General features: G+C 49.4%; 1 protein-coding gene across 1 annotated transcript in view; it reads left to right on the forward strand.

The window, feature by feature from the left end:
* Positions 1-393: 393 nt before the first annotated feature.
* Positions 394-21,912, forward strand: part of CLMP (CXADR like cell adhesion molecule) — a 96,738-nt gene continuing 75,219 nt past the window's right edge. Inside the window, 2 exon segments of the mRNA XM_078432872.2 lie at positions 394-415; positions 612-928. Coding sequence (XP_078288998.2) covers positions 898-928 — 31 coding nt within the window. The 5' untranslated portion in view covers positions 394-415; positions 612-897.

Below are 21,912 nucleotides of genomic sequence, written 5' to 3' on the forward strand. Positions count from 1 at the left end.
AAGGGAGGGCCAGGCGAAGGGTGGCTGGGGTTCCCAAGCAGGCAGGGAGCAGCCAGCGGAGGGCTGCCGGACCGTCGCAGTCCCTTCCACGCCTAACCGTCCTTATGGTCAGCCTGCGCTTTCCTACGACGCAGCCAGACAGGGAGGGCCGAGCAGAGGAGAGAAGGAGCGAGGGAAGAAGGGAGAGGAGGGAGGAGGTGAGAGGGGAGCGGCCAGAAGAATGTAAATGGGAGAGAAATGAAGAGAGAGAGAGAGAGAGACGGTGGCGGGAGGGAGGGCAGATGAGGGAGAGAGCTGGAAGCACAGAGGGTGAGTGGGGGCGAGAAAACGAGATGCCAGGGAGAAGTGGAGAGAGGCACAAAGTGAGAACGGAGCCGGAGACGCGCGGCCAGGCCTCAGCCGATCCCCCGCGCGGGTCGGTGCGGCCCGGCCCCCTGCCCTCCCGGCCCCGGCGGCGGGCCCGGCTGCGCGAGGGCGGGCGCGGGGCGGAGGGGGGGGGGGGGGGGGGCGCGGGCGAGGGAGGGGCTGCCGGTGGGAGGCGACCATGTGGTTCCAGCTCACTCTTCCCCCCCCCCCCCCCCCTTCTTCACTTCTTTTTTCTTTCCTAACAGGGAAAAGTGTTCGGCGGAGCGGTAGCGTCTTCCCGCCTGGCCCTGTCCTCCCCGACCCTGGTCCCCGCTCCCGTCCGGGCGCGAGCTGCCCCTCGGCGCCGGGGGGGTGGCGGGGGGCGCGGGGACCGGGCGCGGGGACGGCTCCCGCGCCGGCACATGGCTGCGGCCGCCCCGCGCGCACCCCGAGGCGCCGCGCCCGGCTCGCCCGAGGTCCGTCGGCTGCGCCCCGCCGGCCCGGAGCCCAGCAGCGGCTGAGCGGGGGAGCGCCCGCGCCCGGGGCGTCGGGATGAGCCTCCTCCTCCTCCTCCTCTGCCTAGGTGAGTGCTCGCGAGCGCGGGCCAGCTCCGCAAGGCCGTCCCCGCGGCCCCCGGGGAGCGCGGGCGCCCGGGTCCCCGCTCGCCGCGCGGGGTTGGGGGGCGGGGGCACACATCTGGCTGCGGAGACCCGCCCGGTCGGCCATCGCCAGCGGCTCGCACATCTGGGCCCGGGAGCGGGCTGGGGGCCGGGGGCGGGGGGCGGGGGGGGGCGCGTCTCCGGGGGGACTTTGGGCGTGAACCGTCTGATGCGGAGGGTTGGGGTGGGGGGAGGGCTGGTGGTCAGTTTCAGGAGTATCTGGGGACGCGGGAGGATCGGAGGAGGGAGGAAGGTTTATTCAGGAATTTTTGTGCCAGGTTCCTGAGGGTGGGGGGAGCTTTTTTGTTTCAAACGGGCGCCTCGAGGGCTCAGATTAGAAACAGATGTGTGGAAGGGTGAGAGGAAGGGAGTGGAGGAAGAGACGGGGGAGGGTGCGGGGACGAAAAGGAGGAGAGGGAAAGGGGCAGAGCGCAGGCGGGACCAGGAACGGGAAAGTGAGGACGGAGGGAGAGAAGAGGGACAAGGGGACCGGGCTGGGAGCTAGAGAGAAAAGAGGAGAAGGGGGGATAGGAAGCAGAGGAGGAAGACGGAGGGAGATTGAGCGACAGAGAGTCGGGAAGACAGAGGAAAATGGAGTGGGAAGAGAAGAACAGAGAGGAACAGGTTCTGGGGCAAAGAAGAGCTTTCCCGGTGTCCATCTGGATGTCACCCAGGCCGGGCTCCTGAAACCTCACAGGCCCTAAGGCGCAGACGCACTTGGGCTGGAAGCAGTCAGGTTTGCAGGACAGGGCAGGACAGTTCCCATCAAGGATGTGTGTGGGCAAGAGCGGACAGGAAGACCAGGAGTGTCTGAGGCGCCAGGGGCAGGCAGGAGCTGAGCTGAAGAAAAGTCGTGGTGTGCACCAGGGAAGGTGGGGGCTCCCTGGGGACAGGACAGAAAAGTTAGCCAGGGTTCAGGAAACCGAACCCAGCTGGGTTTGGTAGAGCGCGCACGGCCTGGGACACCGGACCTCCCGACAGAACGAGTCCTGACTTTGAGCTGACTAGCTGGGTGATCTCGAGCAACTTTACTCACTACCCAGGGCTTCGGTTTCCTTGGCTCCGAAACAAGCCCATTAGATGGTTCCTAAATCCCCACGTAGCTCCGACAGCCTGAAACACCGGGAGGGCGACAGGGCCTGATGTCTAGAAATAGAAAAACCAAACCCAAACCGAAGTGAAGAGGCACAAAACAGCCACCCTGACTCAGATGGCTAGAGCTCTCTGTCTCTCTTTTGTTTAAAAAAAATTTTTTTAATGTTTTTGTTTATTTTTGAGACAGAGACAGAGCATGAGCAGGGGAGGGGCAGAGAGAGAAGGAGACACAGAATCCAAAGAAGGCTCCGGGCTCTGAGCCGTCAGCACAGAGCCCGACGCGGGGCTCGAACTCACGGACTGAGATCATGACCTGAGCCGAAGTCAGACACTGCATGGACTTGAGCCACCCAGGCGCCCCTCTCTTTTGTTTTTAAACGTACAAACCCAGGAGGCCACGTGCAGGCCTTTGGAGGCCAGCCTCGGGCCAATAATCACCCAGGTTAGAGGAATAAAGAAGGTGGATTAGCCTAAACTATTGCTCAAGTAGGGCAGGTGGGGAACCACTGTGTTGTCCTTGATACTTGGCCGAGTCTTGCAGTGCTGCTTCGGTGCACAGCTGGTGTATCTGGATGGCACCTTGGTCCCCTTTACTGGCCCCTAGCCCGAAGCTATGAATCACCAGATGTTCAGTAGACTCAAACTTCAGAGCTCCCTTATGAAAAGCAGCTGGAGTTCTTTAAGTACTTACCCCGCGTGCTTGATATGCACCACCTTGTTAACTCATTTATCCTTCACACCAATCTTATTGGCTACCCACTGTCATTATCCCCGTTTTAATGGAAATCAAGGTGTAAAGAGGTCAGATAACTTGCTTGAGGCTGTAAGCTCGTAGTGAACTTACGGAGATGGGGCTTGAATGTAGGTTGTTTGCCTCAAGAGGTGGCTTGCTAAACCGCAGTGAGTACAGCCTTCTTTCGCGACAGAAGGACTTGAAGGTGTTGTTTGTAGCGAAATCCAGTTTAGCCCTCGTCATGAAGCCTGAGGTGTCAGAGCGAGTCTGCCAGTGAGGGGCCTGGGGAAGGGAGAGAAAACTAAGCTAAGCCTGTCTGAACACCTGCTCCATACCAGCACTGTTTGGGCACAGTTTACGGTGGAAAGTGAAAAGTGACTGTCCCACATGGTCCGTTGAAATCAACTGGCTGGCCTCGAGGATCGTCATCCTCTTGGTTCATGAGAAAGAGGAACTGATAAGACAAGCATCAAAAAGATGTCACTGATTCACTGTCCCCTCTTTACTGCACGCCTGTTACGTGTGGCCGTTCCTCTGGCAAGAAAATAATCTGTTGGGTTGATACTTTCTTTCTCCTAGAAGCTGCTTCTCATGATTCCCTTGTTGGTTCTGTCTTTATAAAACTGGCGCAAATGAAAGGCCAACGTAGAAGGGAAAAAGTAGACTATAGACTTAGCATTCTGCACAACTGGATGTTTGCCATTCACACTATCCAGCTTTTGTCACACCTATGTTCTTGGTCAGACGTACTCAGACTCCTGACATCCCAGTTCAAGAAAGATGAGCCCGTCACAGAGCTGATGAGCTGACGGGTCTGGGCAGGGGACAAAGCAACAGACCTGAGGTGATGCTGGTGATCCAGAGACCGGCCACTGAAGGGAAAAACACTGGAAGGGACCCCTCTATGCCAGACATTCCTGCATGGGTCAGAAGCCCCCAGGGAAGCACTCCTGTGGGCTGGATGAACCTCATTTGCTAAGTGGTTTTGAGCCATGGTATGCCTGGCACTCTAGCAAAGCCAGAAAGAAAACCCTCAGAGTTGCCTGAATCCTAAAATCGTCTACCGGTCCCTTAAAGGAACAGTTCCAGGGCTGCTTATGATCACTGCCGGCGTGATTTCTGGCCTCTTTTCTCTAGAGAATGCACAGCACTGAAGGGGAGTTGGGAGGGCTAAGAGTTCATAAGCTGAGCAAGGATGGACCGGTTGACTCTGGACCTGCCGGTGAGTGAAATCAAATGCCACACCCCTCTGATGTGAATGAACACGTAATGCTCTGAGCTTCGTGGAGGAGAGAAAAGGGATATTTCATGGGCTCCCCCAGCCCCAGCCCCTGCTCTGACTGCCTCCCTCCCCTGATGCTCAGGTTCTCTTTATTCCACCTTAAATTCTCACTTGGACTCCTGTAATGGCTGCCATATTGGTCTCCTGCCTGAACTCTTCCTTCTCCACCCTACACACTGCTACCAGAGGGACCTCGTGAGGCAGCTGGTATAATGCAAAGAATTTGGACTTAGGAATCTGGCAAGCTCTCTGGGTTCTTGTTCTGACTCTCTTGTCCCTAAAACAGGGGTAAAGAGATCTTTAATTCAGAATTCCTAGAATTCTATGATTTTACTCCCTTCGTCCATAAACCTTTGGAAATCTCCATTGCTTATAACATTGAGTACCAACACCATTCTCATTCGAAGATTTTACACAGTGTCATTCACAACCCCTCTCCTCCCACCCCAGGCAGCTCTACAGGGAATCTGGATTATTTCCTGTGCCCTACACAAGCCCCATGCTTCTTTCTGTTTCTATTCTTCTGGCCTATGAGAATCCCTCCACCAGAGATGCCCTCTTATTCTCCCCCTACCCCAGCAGATCAAAATCTTGTTCACCCCGCACATCTCACCCCCAATACCGCTTCCTCCATATGCCCTTCCATGATTTCCCCCAACAGGATACACTTTCCTTCTTTTGGATCACAGTAGTCTGTGAGGCTGCTTGGCATGATAGTGATCCGGAGGCTTGTCTTTGCCCCGGTGAGAGCGTAAGCTCCACGCAGGCAGGTCCAGCGTCTCCTTTATCCATGTACCACTTTCAGTACCTTGCGTAGACTAAAAGCTGTGGACCGTTTGTTAAGAGAGTTGGATTTTTGGAACATTCAAGGTCAAGAAAGGTGAAAGATTGGCGGATGGTCACTCTGACTGTGGAAGGACACAATTGTGAGGAGCCCAGTTTTAACTCAGCTTTGCCTTTGTGCTTTCTTGTCCATTCATGCAAATGGGACTAGTACCACTTGAAAAAAATATATACACAGAATTGTGGAATTGCAGACCCCACTGAGAATCGGATGAAACCCATGAAACCATTTCTTAGAAAAAGGCGTACATACGTTGAATTTTGCCTGTAACCTCTAGGGGTTCGTGGACGTCCTAATGCCCTTCCTCGGGACCGAGTAAATCCTTGATCTAAACCTACTCCTTTTCTTATGGTGAAGGAGGAACCAGAGTTCAGAAAGACTCAGCTGAAGTCAAACAGCTAGCTTCATAGAAAGGCCAAGACTGGAATCCTGATTCCATAATCTGTTCTATCACACATTCTTGAAATAGAAAAGGTCTCTCCTTCCTTTTCAGCTCATGTAGTTAAGCTCCAAGATCACAACTGCGCTTCGGATGCTTCAGTGAAATGTGCTACGTGCTGATTAATTGGCATTGGTTTTTGTGTTGAGAAATTGCCTGAAAAATAGGGCAGATGTCGTAACATTCCAATTTAGCCATCATAAGTGGAAATCCTGGAAACTTCTGCAGTGCCTTGTAGAATGTCTGGTGTGTTCAGAAAAAGAGAATTATACCCATAGTCCCAAAGAGGGTGTGTGTGTGTGTGTGTGTGTGTGTTTACAAGGAATAGATTGGAAAACCAGTAGCTCTGGTGCCTTCATAATTTTGCCAGGTTATTCTGGGTGAATTCTACCACTTTGAACCTCAGTTTCTTCTTCTGTGATGTGAGATCATTAGACTAAGGTTATCTCTAAGTTTCTGTACATCATTAACATTCTCTGTGTTTTGTTTTTTTTTTTTTAATTCTGAGAATTTGCTGGCTGGTCTAAATGCGGTTGGGGTTTAGGAACACATGGGTGTTGGCATGAGTTTCTGATTTTTTTCACGCACTGTCCACTCCCGGCAGTTGGTTGCATATGATTATAAATCCAGAAGGGCATTCTGCCTAATGCGAAGAGAGCAGTAGAGACTTCACCATAGAAGTGCACTGTGGCACTGTTAACGAGGGAGGGAAGGTCATTCAAGGTCAGGATGGGTGGTTAGAATCCTATGCCCCAGAAGGTTAGTAACTGAAATACTCACCTACATGACCTCACCCTAAGCAGAGTTGCCTACAAAACAGCCCCCGGCGTGGACACCAGAGTGAACTTCTGCATAGAGGGTCTATTGTGTGAAACTATTTGCAAGCATTAAGCATTAAAAATAAGGTGTAATTCACATATAATAAAGTGATCTATTAAGTGTGTGGCTTAACGGGTTCCTTGCACGGTTTTGAACTTGTGGTTAGGTTTCGAGATATGAACTGTTTATTATTAGGTTACTTGTAGTACCTGAGAGAGGATTATAAGGGTAGGATTATCATGACAGTAGAATTCAGGTCTAACAATCGTACAAGGTTGAGCAATTTACAAAGTTTATTAACATACTTTACCTCATCCCTAAATCACTCTTTGAGGGCAAATGTCATTATTACGCCATTTTACAGATAAATAAACTGAGGCTTAGAGAATTCAAGTAAGTTTCTCAAGCCTACCCTGTTAGTAAATAGTTGAGCCAGATAGCAACCCAGCACTTCAGATTCCAGAGACCATTTGCTTTTCATTTACCAGGAGGGACAGAAATATTCTAGAATCAAGAATATATTACCAAGAAGCAGAGGCTTCATTTACAGGATGCCAGAGGACAAACCCTATGGTGGAAAATACAGTTAGGACATTTATCACTTACCCCCTTCCCCTATTCCATCCAAATGGTTAATCTGGCTTGTGTGGGTTGGGTTAATATGACTATTGTTTATGATTTAGCATCCCTGTGTATGTCTCACATGGATTACTAGCTCTTCTGATTAAGCAGAAGACTCTTGTAGTTAGTTATCCAAGGTTATTCAAATTAATATCGAGGTAGTTAGTATTCAAGAGACCTTGCCCTGCTTCGGGGTCAGATTCGTGAACTATCGTCTTTAGCACACGGTCCTGTGGCTATGGGTGGTGAAGGTGAATGATTGGGTATGACTCGCCCTATGTGTGGCTTTTCTAGTTAAATCCCTGTTTTCAGCAGTTTTGACTTCTTTGCCTCCCCTTCCAAAAAAGAATGCAGACTGTACCAAAAAACAAACAAACAAAAAATCTGGTTATCTGAACTTCCTAAGTATCTGGATTCCAGAAAAACAAAAGCTTATTTCCTTTGGCACCATATAGATCAAAATGGGAAGGAATGCTGAAATCAAACAACCTTTATTTTGTTAGTGGCCGTCCGTTGGATCCCTGTGTGTCCCGCATCAGCCAGAGTCTGGGAGTGATAAGACTGAAAGCTGCTTTGTTTCAGTAGGAGGCAGGGGAGAAAGCGGTCTCCCTTGCGCCCACGGGGAAGCGGGGAAGAGAAAATGGGCAACGATCTTCAGAATGGCTCCCCAGCCAGTGGGGGGATTTTGGAGGTTTTTCTGAAGTGACACAGCGAGGGAGGTAGAAGGGAGGCGCCTCGTGGATTCAGGTCCCGTAGTAGGCTCTCAGACCCCGGGATATGAGAAAGCCACGGTTTCCACCGCCTAAGAACTCAGGCCAGTGGGGGCGAAATAGGCATAAACGAGGAATTACCGATATATGAAAGCGCTCTCGTCGAGGAAAGTACCAAGATTTCTAGGAGTCCCAAGGAGGAAAGGAACTTTATTATGAGCTGTCTTGTGGAAAGAGGGTATTTCTTCTCGTGTAGGTCTTCAGGGACTGGGCCAGCTGTCCTTCTATCCTTCACAGCACTAACACATCCTGAGGTTGGTGCTAAATAAACAGCTCGGGGGGTGGGTGGGGGGTGTGATGGATCCCCCCCATCATCATCAGAAAGGATACTTAAGTGGTGTGTGTCCTTGGCATTCGGCCAGGTGCTTCCTGGAGGGATTGAACTTCCTGATGTCCTTGCCTATTGAAGATTATGGTCTCATCCTTCATCACAGCCTGCCAGCTCCCTAGCTGCCTCTATTGCCTCATCCTTCGGGGGATGTTAGAAAAAAAAAAAAAAGGAAAGAAAAAGAGAAAGAAATACATCGATGAATTTGGATCTTGTGATTAAGAGCAGAGGTCTGTTCACCCACGGCTGTAATTGGTATTTGTCCACATGGAAAGCACATAGGATCAAGCCAAGAAGGACTTTTTGTTCCAAGAGAAATCCATTGTATTGAGCAGAGACTCGGCTCCCGGCTCCCGTCATAGTCTTACTTTTCTGGTTGGAGGGCGGGGCAATCAGATCTCAGAGGGGGGGAAATTGCCTTGTGACTTCATTGTTTAAATTTAGGCTGGGCTTTGTCGGGATCGTTCAGACTGGGAGCAGTAAGCCTCTAACCCAGCCTCTGTCACTTCTCATTACTTCCAGTGACAGTTCCAATTATTTCCAATCACTCTTCAAGGGAAGAGCGGGGTAAGCATGGAAGGACCAGCAGTGCGGCGACTTCAGTAAGAGCCAGGGCCCCGGGCTCCTCAGACCCCAGTTTTGAAGCCCTGCTCGGCCACCTCCCCATCACGTGACCCTCACCTTCCTGCCCTTACTTTTCTCCCCGGCCACCGCACCTAGTGACGATGTCACAGGTTTGTAGACAGTTACCCGAGGTCGTGCATATAAAGAATCTCAGCGCCCTGCTTGGGACAAAGGAATCCAATGGCCGTGGTGATGACCGTGACTGTCCTTGCTGGGGGAGGGTCGGCCCATGGGGATTTGGCCGATGTGGGTATATTCTGCTTGAAGTCAGCTGACACCGGGCCGGCAGGGCCAGCCTGTGGAGCTCCGGCCACTGCTGCTCCTCCCCCATGCAGACAAGTCCCCAGATGTCCTCTGGGGAATGAGTCCCTGCTCCGGGACCCCAACAGGTGCACAGACCCCATCTGTGCCCCCCGCTAACTGCGTGCAGCCGCCCTGGGAGAGTAATGTTTGCGTCACGTAACCCTGGGCAAGAGGTGCCCTTCCTTACCCCACCTGGCACCCTGTGTGCAGGTTGCTGAGACAGTAGCTCAGCGCGAAGCCCCTCTTTCCCCAGGCTCTGTCCTCGCCGCTACGTGCTCCCGAATGCCTGTGCCAACGTGGGCTGCCCCCGCCGGGCAGACACTGGGTGCCTCATTTCTGCATTCGCCGTCAGGTGGTGTCTTATTGAGCATCAACTACATACTAGGCATTGTGCTAGGGACTTCCATACGAGTGGTTTCTTGGATCCTCCTAACAAGCTGTGAGGCAGATATTATTATCCCCATTTTATTATTCTTATTTTTTCGTGTTTAGTTTTTAGTTTGACAGAGTATGTGAGCAAGGGAGGGGCAGAAAGAGAGAAAGAAAGAGAAAAAGAGAGAATCCCAAGGAGGCTCCACACCGCCAGTACAGAGCCCGACACAGGGCTCGGACTCATGAGCCATGAGATCATGACCTGAGCTGAAATCAAGAGACAGACTCTTAACCGACTGAGCCACCCAGGCGCCCCCAGTATCCCACTTTATAGGTCAGCAAAGTGAGACAAGGGGTCAGGTGTTCTGTCGTACGGACTGGAGCTGGGTTTGCCTCCTGCTTCAGCAATGATCCAGGGGAGACGGGAATAAAGAGACAGGTGGGTAACCTCCGTGTTGTGACGCCCGGACGGGAGGCCACTCAGGGACCAAGGTGTGCCTGGCCTTTGAGGATGTGGCCTCCGAAGGAAGTGTCAGCCCTTTGTCCACCCACTTTCCAGGCTGTCTTTCGTCCTGACCAGAATTAGACTGCAGCACGCCCAGCACCCACATTCAAGATGTGTTGAGTTATATTTCCTTTTTAAATTTGGGAGGACAGGAAAACCTCAAGGTGAGAAGGAAAATGTCTGTTTTTTCCACTGACCTGAACAACAGAGAGTGTGACAGCCCTCTCCCCTGAACGGGGCTGAGCAGAGCGTCCCAGATTTCTGCAGACCTAGAATTCCCACTCCGAATGCATCCTTGGGCCAGGCAGGTAGGGTCTGGGTGTCCAGCCGAGGCCTGCTCTCCATCTGCTTCCCTCTGGTGGAGTTTCATCCCCCCAGGCTGCTTCGGCCAACGGCCAAGCACAACAGGCTCCCGCCTTACCCTCTCTCCCCTCAAAGGAGAAGAGGCAGAAACGGGGCCACCTCTCCACAACCACCCTCTCCGCTCCACTGCCTCTCCCTCCCTGTTCCCGGAGTCCTGCCGCTTCCCCAGCCCTGAGGAATCTAGTCCCTCACACGCCTGCCACGTTAACCTGACCTTCTCCTCGCTCTTTCAGTCTCTCATTGGGCCCAGTATGCCCTGCTGTCAGATCTGGCACCAAATGAGAGAGAGACACAGACACCACGTACACAGAAACACACAGAGAGAGATGAGATACACGGGCAGAGACAGAAACAGACACATGCACAGAGAGAGAGAGAGAGAGAGAGAGAGAAAGAAAACAGAGTGGGGAGCCTGGGTGGCTTAGTCGGTTAAACCTCCAGCTCTTGATTTCGGCTCAGGTCATGATCTCACTGTTCGTGGGCTCGAGCCCCGCGTAGGGCTCTGTGCTGACAGTTCAGAGCCTGGCGCCTGCTTCGGATTCTGTGTCTCCCTCTCCCTCTGCCCCTCCCCCACTGGTACTCTGTCTCTCTTAAAATAAACATTTAAAAATAAATAATAAATAACAAACTTATGAATGAAAAAGTTGATGAATATAAAGTATAAGCTTACAAAAATAAAAAGCTGATCTCTTCCTAGAGCATCTTTTTTTTTTTTTTTTAAGTTTATTTATTTTGAGAGAGAGGGGTCCGGGAGAGGGTGAGCAGGGGAGGGGCAGAGAGAGAGGGAGAGAGAATCCCAGGCTGGCTCGATGCTGTCAGCAGCAGAGCCCGATGCGGGGCTGGAACTCACCAACTGCGAAATCATGCCCTGAGCCAAAAATCAGGAGTCAGATGCTTCATCGACTGAGCCACCCAGGTGTCCCTTCCTAGAGTATCTTTAATGAGGATTCTTCATCATCAGAAAGACCCCGAGGAGGAAATGGTGATCTTAGGCACAAAACAGAAGATGGTGGAAAGATTTCCAGATAGAGCAGCCCGTCCAGCGTGCCTGGAAACCCTACCCCCCAGGAGGCCAACCACCGTTGGTCGTTCCTGGAACAGGACTACACCCTCTCTTTGTAAGGGGATGGTCAGGGCTGTGCAGTGAGCAGGTGCATAGGTGGGAAGTGGCCAGACACCCTGAAAACCCTCTGCTTTCCGCCCGGTTGGTGGGGAGCCTATAGTCGTCAGCCCTTTTACACATTGGGGACTTATTTTCCATGTTCCATGTGCTGTAATAATTTGGGAAACCTGAGGCTTTCCCTTCCGGCGTAATCTGAACTTTTAGCCTCATTAGTGGAGAAGGCCAGCCCAGCCATGCTGACCGACTCATTCCCTGGCCCTCTGGAGGTGAATGGCTCGTCGTCCTTGGGCACACGGAGTTAAAATTCCTCTTTCTCTTCCTTTCTCCTCTGCCTTGGCGGATTTACCCAGCACCTCACTAACTAGCCCAGTGTCACCGAGGCAGGGCGAGCAGAAGAAACGCTCATTGGCCGATGAACACCGAAAACAGGGGTGGGATTTTAGTGATATTTTTACATTTTATTTTATTTTATTTCCAGGCTCAGTGCTTTTCTGCATACATTAGCTCTTCATGACAGCATGGTGAGGCAGGTAATGGCAGCTTCCATTTTATAGAAGAGGGATCAGAGAGGTTAAGGGATGTCCCCCAGTTAGTAGCAGAGCCAGATCGAGAAGCCAGTTCTCCTGGCCCCCGAATCATTGCTTGTGCCACTTCTCCACACGAGCTGGAGCCCCCTTAGGAGTGGCAGCAGCATCCCACGGGCCTGAGCTGGCCTCTTCCCTGCCCCCACCCTGTCGTCTGTTGTCCCGGAAGCTCGCTGAGTGTGCGCTGAATGAAAGATCCTTGCCCGGTATGGCTGCTCTCCTCTCTGGGGAGGTTTGAGATTTCGTATGTGCGGTGACGGACCACGCTGATTTGCCCAGGATCGCGGGGTTTCTCAGGATGTGGACGCACAGGATTTTCAGCGCTGAAACCACAACCGTCCCGGGAAGACCGTTCTGCTGGTCAACCATCCGGCTACTCAAAGTGTGGTCCTCACATCAGCAGCAGCGGTATCACAGGGAGCTGGTTAGACAGGCAGAATCTCAGGCCCCACTGAGCCAGACGCTGCAAGGTCTGTGCGGGATCCCCACTGAACATAAGAAACATCTGAGAAATGGGGCGCCTGGGTGGCTCCGTCGGTTGAGCTTCCGACTTCGGCTCAGGTCATGATCTCGCGGCTCGTGAGTTCGAGCCCCGCGTCGGGCTCTGTGCTGACAGCTCAGAGCCTGGAGCCTGCTTCGGATTCTGTGTCTTCCTCTCTCTCTGCCCCTCCCCTGCTCATGCTCTGTCTCTCTCTGTCTCAAAAATAAATAAACGTTAAAAAAAAGAAAAGAAAAGAAAGAAAGCAAGAAAGAAAGAAAGAAAAGAAACATCTGAGAAGCTACATAGAGCAGGATCTAAGACACCTTTGACAGGAGTTGGGGAAATGGCAGATTCGGACCTGAATTGTCTGACCTGGGAAAAGCTTGGCCGTGACCTCAGCTGATGTGCGTTAGACACACAAGGCGTATAGGCTGAGGAAGAAGGAAGTCAGGGGTCCCATGTGTGACCCAACTGGGGTGCGTGCAAAGTGGGAGAGTGGCTTGATGCTGTCTCGGCGTGACATGATCCAGGGTTCAGCTTCTCCGTCTGTGAAACGATGATGTTCTTATTAAGGCTCTGAAGTTCCTTGGACTCACCCTCCCTTCGACTCGGGAGAGGCTGGCACTGTCCGTAGTGAGCAGCCAATTACCCAGACTTCATGCAATGGTGGCAGCGGGCTAAGATCCCCCCCGGGGCCGGGGACTCAAACACCTGAAATGAAAGCACAGGGGGGCACTTAACATACAACAGAGCTACGCGTGGCAAAGAGCAGACCCACCCTCGGTGGTTAGTTATTGAAGGAATAATGAGGCTGTAAAAGCGGTATTCCGAACCCATGCATTTTTTTCCCCCGTTTGGTGCCTGGCTCCTTGTCACAAGAGCTGAACCCAGCTTTGCAAACAAGAAGTGATTGAACCTGTACTCCGGGAGAGGATGCGGTTGCCAGCTCCTGCTAGGTCCCAACAGCTTCTCTAGACCTTGGCTCTTCTCAAAGCAAACCGGGGTCAACGCCTTGGTTCCAGGCCTTTCCGTGACGGTGCTGGCCCGTTATCTTCTGCTCGTCTCCGGGCCCTGCAGCCTGACCGTCAAGACGTTAAAATCGCAGGCACCGGGCAAGGTAGGAAAAGACATTCGTATTTCTGGGCTGGCAGCGCGGCCTCGGACTAAAAGAAGCATAACCCACATTTGTCAACTTTCCCTCTCTTCCAAGTCACACGGCCAGTAGGGACTCTGAAATAAGGGCCGCCCCAGGGACGGGGTGACAGGCAGGCGGGGAGATGAATGTGTTCATCCGTTCAGTGAGAGCGGTTTCGGGCAAAGCTGATTTCTGCCGTGATGCTCGTCCCACCCTGACACCAAGAAATCAAACCGTCACCTCTGTCGTAATAAAGGGAGATGCCTGTGACCCAGGTCGGTCGGTTTTGTAACAGTTTCTTCTCGTCTGGTCGTTTTCCCTGGGATCTCGAAGGGCTTGGGTGTGGGTGGATTTTAAAAGACGATAACCGATTTCCATCGTGAAGCAACCCTCTGTGCTTGGTTCTGAGGGTAGAGAAGGACCCGTTCGTGACCCAAGACCCCACGCATCAAAGTCTGGTGGGGGGACCAGACCGGCCGAGGAGAAGGAAATGGTGAAAGACGTTGGACAGACTGTCATAAAATGCCCAAGTGTTTGGTACGGACAGGAAGTGTTTGCAGGAAGACTGTTTGCAGGAATATAGCCACCTGAATTAGAGATTGCAAAGATGATCCTGTGTCCTCCATTGGAGCAAACAACAGGAAGTCACTACTTACAAATGCTTCCACTCTGAGACGGCTCTTACTACCGGGAAGGACATTCTACTCTGAGCTGGAGTCACCCTTCCTGGGAACTGCCCCCAACCGAGGCTACAAAGATTAGTTGCCACAGTTGCCTTGCAAGTAAAGGACCCTCCATTAAAAAAAAAAAAAAGCTTATTTATTTTGAGAGGGGTGGGGAGGGGCAGAGAGAGAGGGAGAGAGAGGATCCCAAGCAGGCTCTGCACTGTCAGCACAGAGCCTGACGCGAAGCTCAGACTCACGAACCGTGAGGTCATGACCCGAGCCAAAAGCAACAGCCGGACGCTTACCCTACTGAGCCACCCGGGGTCCCAAGGATCCTCCACTTTATGATGGGTGCTGTGCTAGATATTTTCATATGTGTGTCACCTCAGGCCAATAACCACGCCTTGAAGTATGTAGTCTCAATCCCCATTTTACAAATACAGAAACTGAGGCTCGGAGGGAGGAGGTTAAGCAACTCGTCCCAAGATGCACAGCCAATAGGCTGCACGGACAATGTCCTTTCTACCACAGTATCCCCACATATCTTCTTTCTGCCCCCAAAGCCCTGTGAATAAATGAGGGAAGTTGCTTTCATGTATGTCTCCCATCCTGCTCTTCTCTTTTGGAACCAAACCCTCCAGTTTCCTTGAACGGTTTCCCCTAGTTTTCATAATAGTCGGGCTCACCATCATTGACTGAAGCCATGAGATGTGCCAGGCACACAATATGTAGACTGAATTAATCTCCGTAGGAGCCCTAAGAGGTCTCCATGTTATAGATGGACGGAATGCTGAAACCCAGAGAAGTAACTTGTTCAGTGGCACTCAATCAGTAAGTGACGGCAAGCCAGGATTTGAGCGTGGGTCTCCTGGACTGTGAACATGAGGGAGAACGCTGGATGGAATGAGGACAGTGGGGATCCGAGTGGGAAGTGACGCAAATCTGGCTGCCCTCCCATTGTAACTTTCTGTATTGTGTTGGCATGCATGGCCTCCCCTACGGACAGACTTCGCACAAAACAGGGGAGCCTGATCTATGCAGGGGGGTGGGGTCTTGAGTTATTGAAGCCATTGGTCTGGGGAGGTTATTTGACATCAATTCTAAGTACTTAAAAAAAAAAAACAGCATCAATGATGGCGATATAACCGAAATACAACATACCATGCATATTTAAAATGTATGGTTTGTTATGTTTTGGCGTGGATGTATGTCCATGAAACTATTACCATAACCAAGATATTTATTTATTTATTTATTTATTTAATTTTGTGTATATGACCATTAAACTGCCACCATAATCAATATATATATATATGTATATATGTATATGACCATTAAACTGCCACCATAATATATATATATATATACATATATATATATATACGTATATATATATACGTACATATATATACGTATATATATATATATACGTATATATATATATATACGTATATATATATATATAACACACATATTATTTTGAAAGACAATCCCAAGCAAGCTCCACTCTGTCAGCACAGAGCCCTATGCGGGCTAAATGCCAGGAACCGTGAGATCATGACCTGGGCCGAAATCAAGAGTCAGATGCTCAACCGACTAAGCCACCCAAGTGCCCCCATAATCAAGATATTTTAAATATATGTCACAAATCCAAAAGGATAACAGCCCTAGTAATGAATTTTTGAGATTCTGATCTTCACTGTGAGGGTGGGCAGGAGAAGGACCCAGGGAAGATGAAAACCCATCTCCAGTCCCTAGAAAGCCTTGGGGAAGGTGTTGACCCAGATGATCCCGATGGTGGGGTAGGACCCTTTAGCCTCTTAGATTTCCATGCTACCTTGTAGTTTTCTGATTTATTTTGATCTAGACTCGCATGTGCAGCCCAGTTTGGCTTCTCCAGATTCCCATGTACTTCCCACTTGGGTTCAAGAATAAGTTAACCATCAAGTTCTTGGGGTTGAAGAATTTAGTAAAATGGAATCCAGCGGGGCTGGTCTTCCAGATAAAGCCTCAAATTTCAGGGTTCTCAATTCAGCAAGAATGAGATGACCCACCGGAATCTCCAAGAGGACACCCAGAAGACAGGAGCCGCAGGGTCAGTGTCCACCTCCCATCTTCCCAGCCTATGTCCTTGTCTCCTGAACCCCCACCCCCAATACATACTGCATCAAAGGGAGCAAAATACCCTAAGTAGTGAGGATTCCCAGTGAAGGGCTCTGAACGCAAAGGGCTTACTCTAGGATGACTGAAATGGCCTGAATACCGTCTGTATCCTAAGAGCGTTCTCATTCTCCCCAGTCGAGGTCATCTCTGTCTGCTCTAAACTGCCATCAACTTTCCGTTATGTCAGCAAGCACCTTCTACCTTCTGAAACATAATTGTTCACACGCACATCTTTCACTGTAAGCTCTCTGAAGGCATGATCCTGATTTGATCGTTTTCGCATCCCCTGTGGTGTCTGACCCATGGTACACAACCATACTTGTTGAACAAATGAATGAATGATGCACCTGTCCTAAACCTCCAGGAACAGCGGTATTGCTCTGCAGTGGGCTTGTCTAGGACTCAGAGCTGAACGAACGTTACCTTGGCGCCTCTCATACCAGATGTCACACATGAAGTATTACACCCAAAATGAGGATTCTCACTCGTGTGATATAAATAGAGCCAAGGAGATACGTGCTCTGTCTTCTTCACATACACTGTTAATTCTAAGCAAAGGTGAGGCTTGGCTTGACAGGCTTGGCTCACAGAAGGAAACTGACTGCTGTCACTGGTGAGGCTATCTCTTGAGGGAGACACAGCTCCTGCCTCCAGTGGTTCCAGCAGGTGCTAGTGACCCAGGAGAAGAGGTAGTAGAAGGGTAGAGAACGGTTCTCAGCAAGGGGGTGTGGGGCTCAGCAACTGGGGTTCCATTTGCTCAATCTTAACCTTGGAAGGAAGTCTATAGAGCAGTAGAGTTCATGGATCACCGCTCTAATTCCTTGTCCAGAGACATCCATTCCTTGTGGGCCAACGTGGAATGGCCCGAGCGGTTAAGTTTCCGTTAGGTCACTCGAAAAGGAATTCATTTATGGGTTAGACTGAATTTGATCTGAAGTATAGGCATGCCTAAATCAGTATTTCTCGGACTTTTAGGTTTCAGGGACCAAATAAATGTGGGGCCCACTTTTCAAATATTGCTGACTACAGATATTCAACAAAAATACAAACCACCGGCATGCTGTTAAAATTATTCCTAAAAGGAAATGGCATTTCAACAACAATAATAGCAAAAAGGCAAAAAGACAACCACACAAGAACAACCCTCTGTCTACAACAACTAACACGTACTGAGTGCTAACTCTATGCTGGGCGCGATTTAAGAGTTTTACTCTTATTTCATTTTACGCCATTCATATTCCATCATGGATATTTTTTCTTCTCTAGGAAGCTATGAAAATGTCTTCATGTTCCAGCGTGCTAGTTTATACCCCAGACTTAGAAAATCAATGAGGGGCGCCTGGCCAGCTCCGTTGGAGAAATGTGTAACTCTTGATCTTGGGGTGGAGGGTTCGAGCCCCACATTGGGTGTAGAGGTTACTTAAATAAATAAATACATAAACTTTTTTTTTTTAAAGGAAGGGAAAGGGGAAAAAAATCACCAGATGAGAAAACTTCTTTGAGGTAACTCACAGCCCTAGGAATCAAACTTTCTATGAACCTTAAAGTTTGCACCTGATCTGGAGGCCAGGATGTGATCCTTCAGACCAGCTTCTTATGCAGGATCCAGGTGACCAACATCTTCCTCCGAAGCGTCTTTGCTAGAGGGACACCCCGAGTTCCGATTCCACTTGAAACTGAGACTCACGAGTTTGGAGTCTCTATTGACAAATGCAATGGCCCAAGTGAATCACAATCCAGCCAAAGCTAACGTACTTCCAACTACATTTGCGGGTCTTGAAAAATGAAGGAAATGCTACCACTTTTGTAAGATAGAGCCTCCCCCACTCCCTTTTCCTGCCTGAACTTTCAAAAACTTAATATCCCATTATCATGTTTCACAATGAACACAAACCAGATGGCTTTGGCCAGTGGAAAGAATGCTGGATTGAGTCACAGGGTATGAATTAAATAACCCTAAACAACCATTAAAAAAAAAAAAAAAAAAACCAAAGTGTTTCTTAATTTCGAGATTAAAGGAAATCCATGGGCCCTGAAATAGAAAGAGAAGATAAAGCATGTTAGGATGCTGCCTCTAGACAGAAGGGCCTTCTTCAGAAAATGAACAGGCCAGCGGGGTCATCCACTGCAAAGCCTCCCCAGAGACCAAACACGTCTTCAAAAGAAGGAAGCAAGTGGGAGACTCTGTTATTTATTTTTCCAAAGCTTAATAAATCAGCTCAAGGAGACCCAATGTCAGGCTTAGCTGAGAAATATTACATTTCGGGAGACAGAGCTTTAGTATCCAGGTGGGAGAGGAGCCAGAATTCAGGATGATTTAAGTCCAGATGACCCTTGCTTGTGTTGTCCCTTCCTCTGGACCATCTTGTTTCCCTGAATAAGAAAGAAGGCCATAGTCAGAACTTCCTATTACACATGGAAAAAAAAATGTTCAAATTCTCTCCTGTTCCCAACGAACTGGATTTGGAGGGCGATATGAGGAAGCATATCGTAGTAAGAAACGCATTTAAGTAAGTGTAAGAAGGTAAGTCCTGGCCTCTCCATCAGGTAGAAAGCTTAAGGTTTGCAGAAGTTTAGACGTAGGGAGCTGGAATTTTAAGATCGATAGGGAGGTAGGGAGCCCCAGAGAGCTCCATTTTTCTATCAGCTATGTCACTTGTCACTGAGGCTCAGTTTCCTTATCTGCCAAATGGGGACACAACTCCCATTTCACAAAGGAGGAAGGCAAGGCGCTTAGAGACGGAGGAACTTGGCCAAAGTCACCACCCTCTACATATCTTGTTGCAAAGCCTGTGCTCTTTTCCCTAACCACACCAACTCTCGAGATGAGATCATATACATTAAAATGTCTGTCGGGAGCCAGGCACTGTGCAGTCATTCCCTTGTGGTTATTAGGCACAGACTTCCATCTGGCATGCACAAAGAGACGTGTCAGCTCACATCTGCATGCGTCCATGAATATATTCATCCAAGACTGCTTTACAAACATGAGCAAGTTTGTGGTCTGACTAGCATAAAAATACTTTAGCAGTAACAGGACAGAACCAGGGAATCTCCCAGAAATCAGGCTCTGCAGTGGCTTCAGCCACATGAAAAGCAGTTCTGTGCTCTGACTAATGCCAGCGCTGATCTTTCGAGCATTAGTGACACGTGGCTCACTTTGGGATAATCCTAGACCTGCTGTCCCATCCCAGAAATGAGTTCTTTCTAAGAGATCAAGGCAAACCATATCTGCTGTTACTGGCCATTATTCTGGGGAATCTGGGAAAGAGGGTGTTAGCTTTGAGGCAATGATAAAGAGGAGAGAGAGGCTCCTGGTCTGGACCCAAGGGTATTCAGGGGTGACATGTTCTGCACCCTGAAAAGGTGTCATCAGAACGGTGAAGAGGAAGAGTATGATGCTTTCAGAAAGTCCCTCCAGGAAGGCTCATCTACGATTAGTGGGGTACAGTTAGCACAAACTATTTTATTTATTTTTAACCAAAAATTGAAATTTATTTATTTTTGTCATTTTATTTATTTATGTATGTATGTATTTATTTTATTTATTTATTTATTTTAATATCATTTATTGTCAAGTTGGCTAATATATGGTGTATACAGTGAGCTCTTGGTTTGGGGGGTAGATTCCCGTGATTCATTGCATACATACAACACCCGGTGCTCATCCCAATAAGCACCCTCCTCAATGCCCATCACCCCTTTTCCCCTCTCCCCCAAACCCCCCATCCACCCTCAGTTTGTTCTCTGTGTTTAAGAGTCTCTTGTGGTTTGCCTCCCTCCCTCTGTCTTTGTAACTATTTTTTTCCCCTTCCCTTCCCCCATGGTCTTCTGTTAAGTTTCTCAAGATCCACATATGAGTGAAAACATATGATATCTGTCCTTCTCTGAGTGACTTATTTCACTCAGCATAATACCTTCCAGTTCCATCCATGTTGCTGCAAATGGCATGATTTCATTCTTTCTCATTGCCAAGTAGTATTCCGTTGTATATACAAACCACATCTTTATCCATTCATCACTTGACGGACATTTAGGCTCCTTTCATAATTTGGCTGTTGTTGAAAGTGCCGCTATAAACATTGGGGTACATGTAGCACAAACTACTTTAAGGAATAGTTTCGAAGTCTGCTTCAGGAATTTTAAGATTTTATTTTTAAGTAATCTCTCCACCCAACGTGAGGCTCGAACTCACAACCCCGAGATCGAGAGTTGCACGCTCAGCCAACTGAGGCAGCCAGGCGCCTCTGCCTCAGGAATTTTAAAAATACTCATAGTCTTGGCCATTGTTGGGAACCTGTGCTGAAGAGATAAACAGAATGTACCAAGTTTATGTCCAAAAATGTTTACTGCAGTAAAAACACTAGCACAAACTAAGTGTCCCCAGATAGGATCATGGGTAAGTAAATTATGTTCGTGAATCTGTACAATCGAATAGAATGCTGTTAGCAAGACATAACAAAGAATTTTCATGACTTGGGTAACGCTTACGATATCATGTTGACTAATGAAAACACAACAGAACGGGACACATGGTACAGTCGCTACTTTGCGCTCATGTAAAGGCACCGAGAAAAGGCTGTAAGGAAGTTTTACTGGTGATAGTTATTTTCCTCATTATTTTGTCCTTATTGGCCAACTTTTGTATAATAAGTAGGTATAACTTTTATTTTTAAATGTTGCTTCAATAATGGCTTAAATATCTAAGGGCCACCCCTCCTGAAATGGCTTTCTCTTTTGCTGGAAAAAGACAGGAGGCTCCCAGGGGCCCTTCCTCCTCTCCCGCTCCCTCCCCAGCCCAGCCTGTACTGTCTCCAGGGTTCCCTTCTATGACTCAAAGCTGACCAGGGTTAATACCCCTTAGGGTTAATACCCCTTGGCTTAGCACAGGCTTCAGCTGCCTGTTGCCTCTAGACTAGAAGACAGGGTTCAAGCTCCTTCATGTGATTCGCTGTTCCGCATGGGGCAGACCCTTTTAGATCTTCCAGCCTTCATGCACGGTCTTCCCTCTGCTTACAACACCCTTTCCCCTCCTGGGGCACCTGGGTGGCTCAGTCGGGTGAGAGTCCGACTCTTGATTTCCACTCAGGTTGTAATCCCAGGGTCGTGGGATTGAGCCCCAAGTAGAGCTCCATGCTAAGCATGGAGCCTGTTTGAGATTCTCTCTCTCTCTCTCTCTCTCTCTCTCTCTCTCTGCCTCTGTCTCTTTCCCTCTGCCCCACTCCCCCACGCATGCTCACTCTTTCTCTAGTGCTCTCTCTAAACAAACAAACAAACAAACAAACAAACACCGTTTCCCTTCCTTTTTTACCTGGGAAAGTCTTACTTGACCTTTATAGCCAAAATCAGAGGTGAGCCCCTTTGCGAAATCTTACCCCTCAGTTCCAAGCAGAGCTGGTTGCTGTTGGCTCTGCTCCCAGAGACTTTGCCCATAGCGCCATTTGCGCAAATACAATTTGTTGTAATAAATGCATCTTTATGTCTCTTGCTCCCTCCCCCTGCCTCTGTCCCCACATAGGACCATACGACTGGGAGAATGGAGTCTGAGACTCATCTGTCTGTAGGTGCCCAGGGATGGGTAGGTAAAAAACAAAACCAAACCTGGTGGTTGAGCTGGGACAGACGAAGCAGCAGGGAGTTCCCAGGCCAAGTAGGTAGT

The sequence above is a fragment of the Panthera onca genome, chromosome D1 (genome assembly GCF_046562875.1).
Source record: "Panthera onca isolate mPanOnc1 chromosome D1, mPanOnc1 haplotype 2, whole genome shotgun sequence".
In the NCBI taxonomy this organism is placed as follows: domain Eukaryota; kingdom Metazoa; phylum Chordata; class Mammalia; order Carnivora; family Felidae; genus Panthera; species Panthera onca.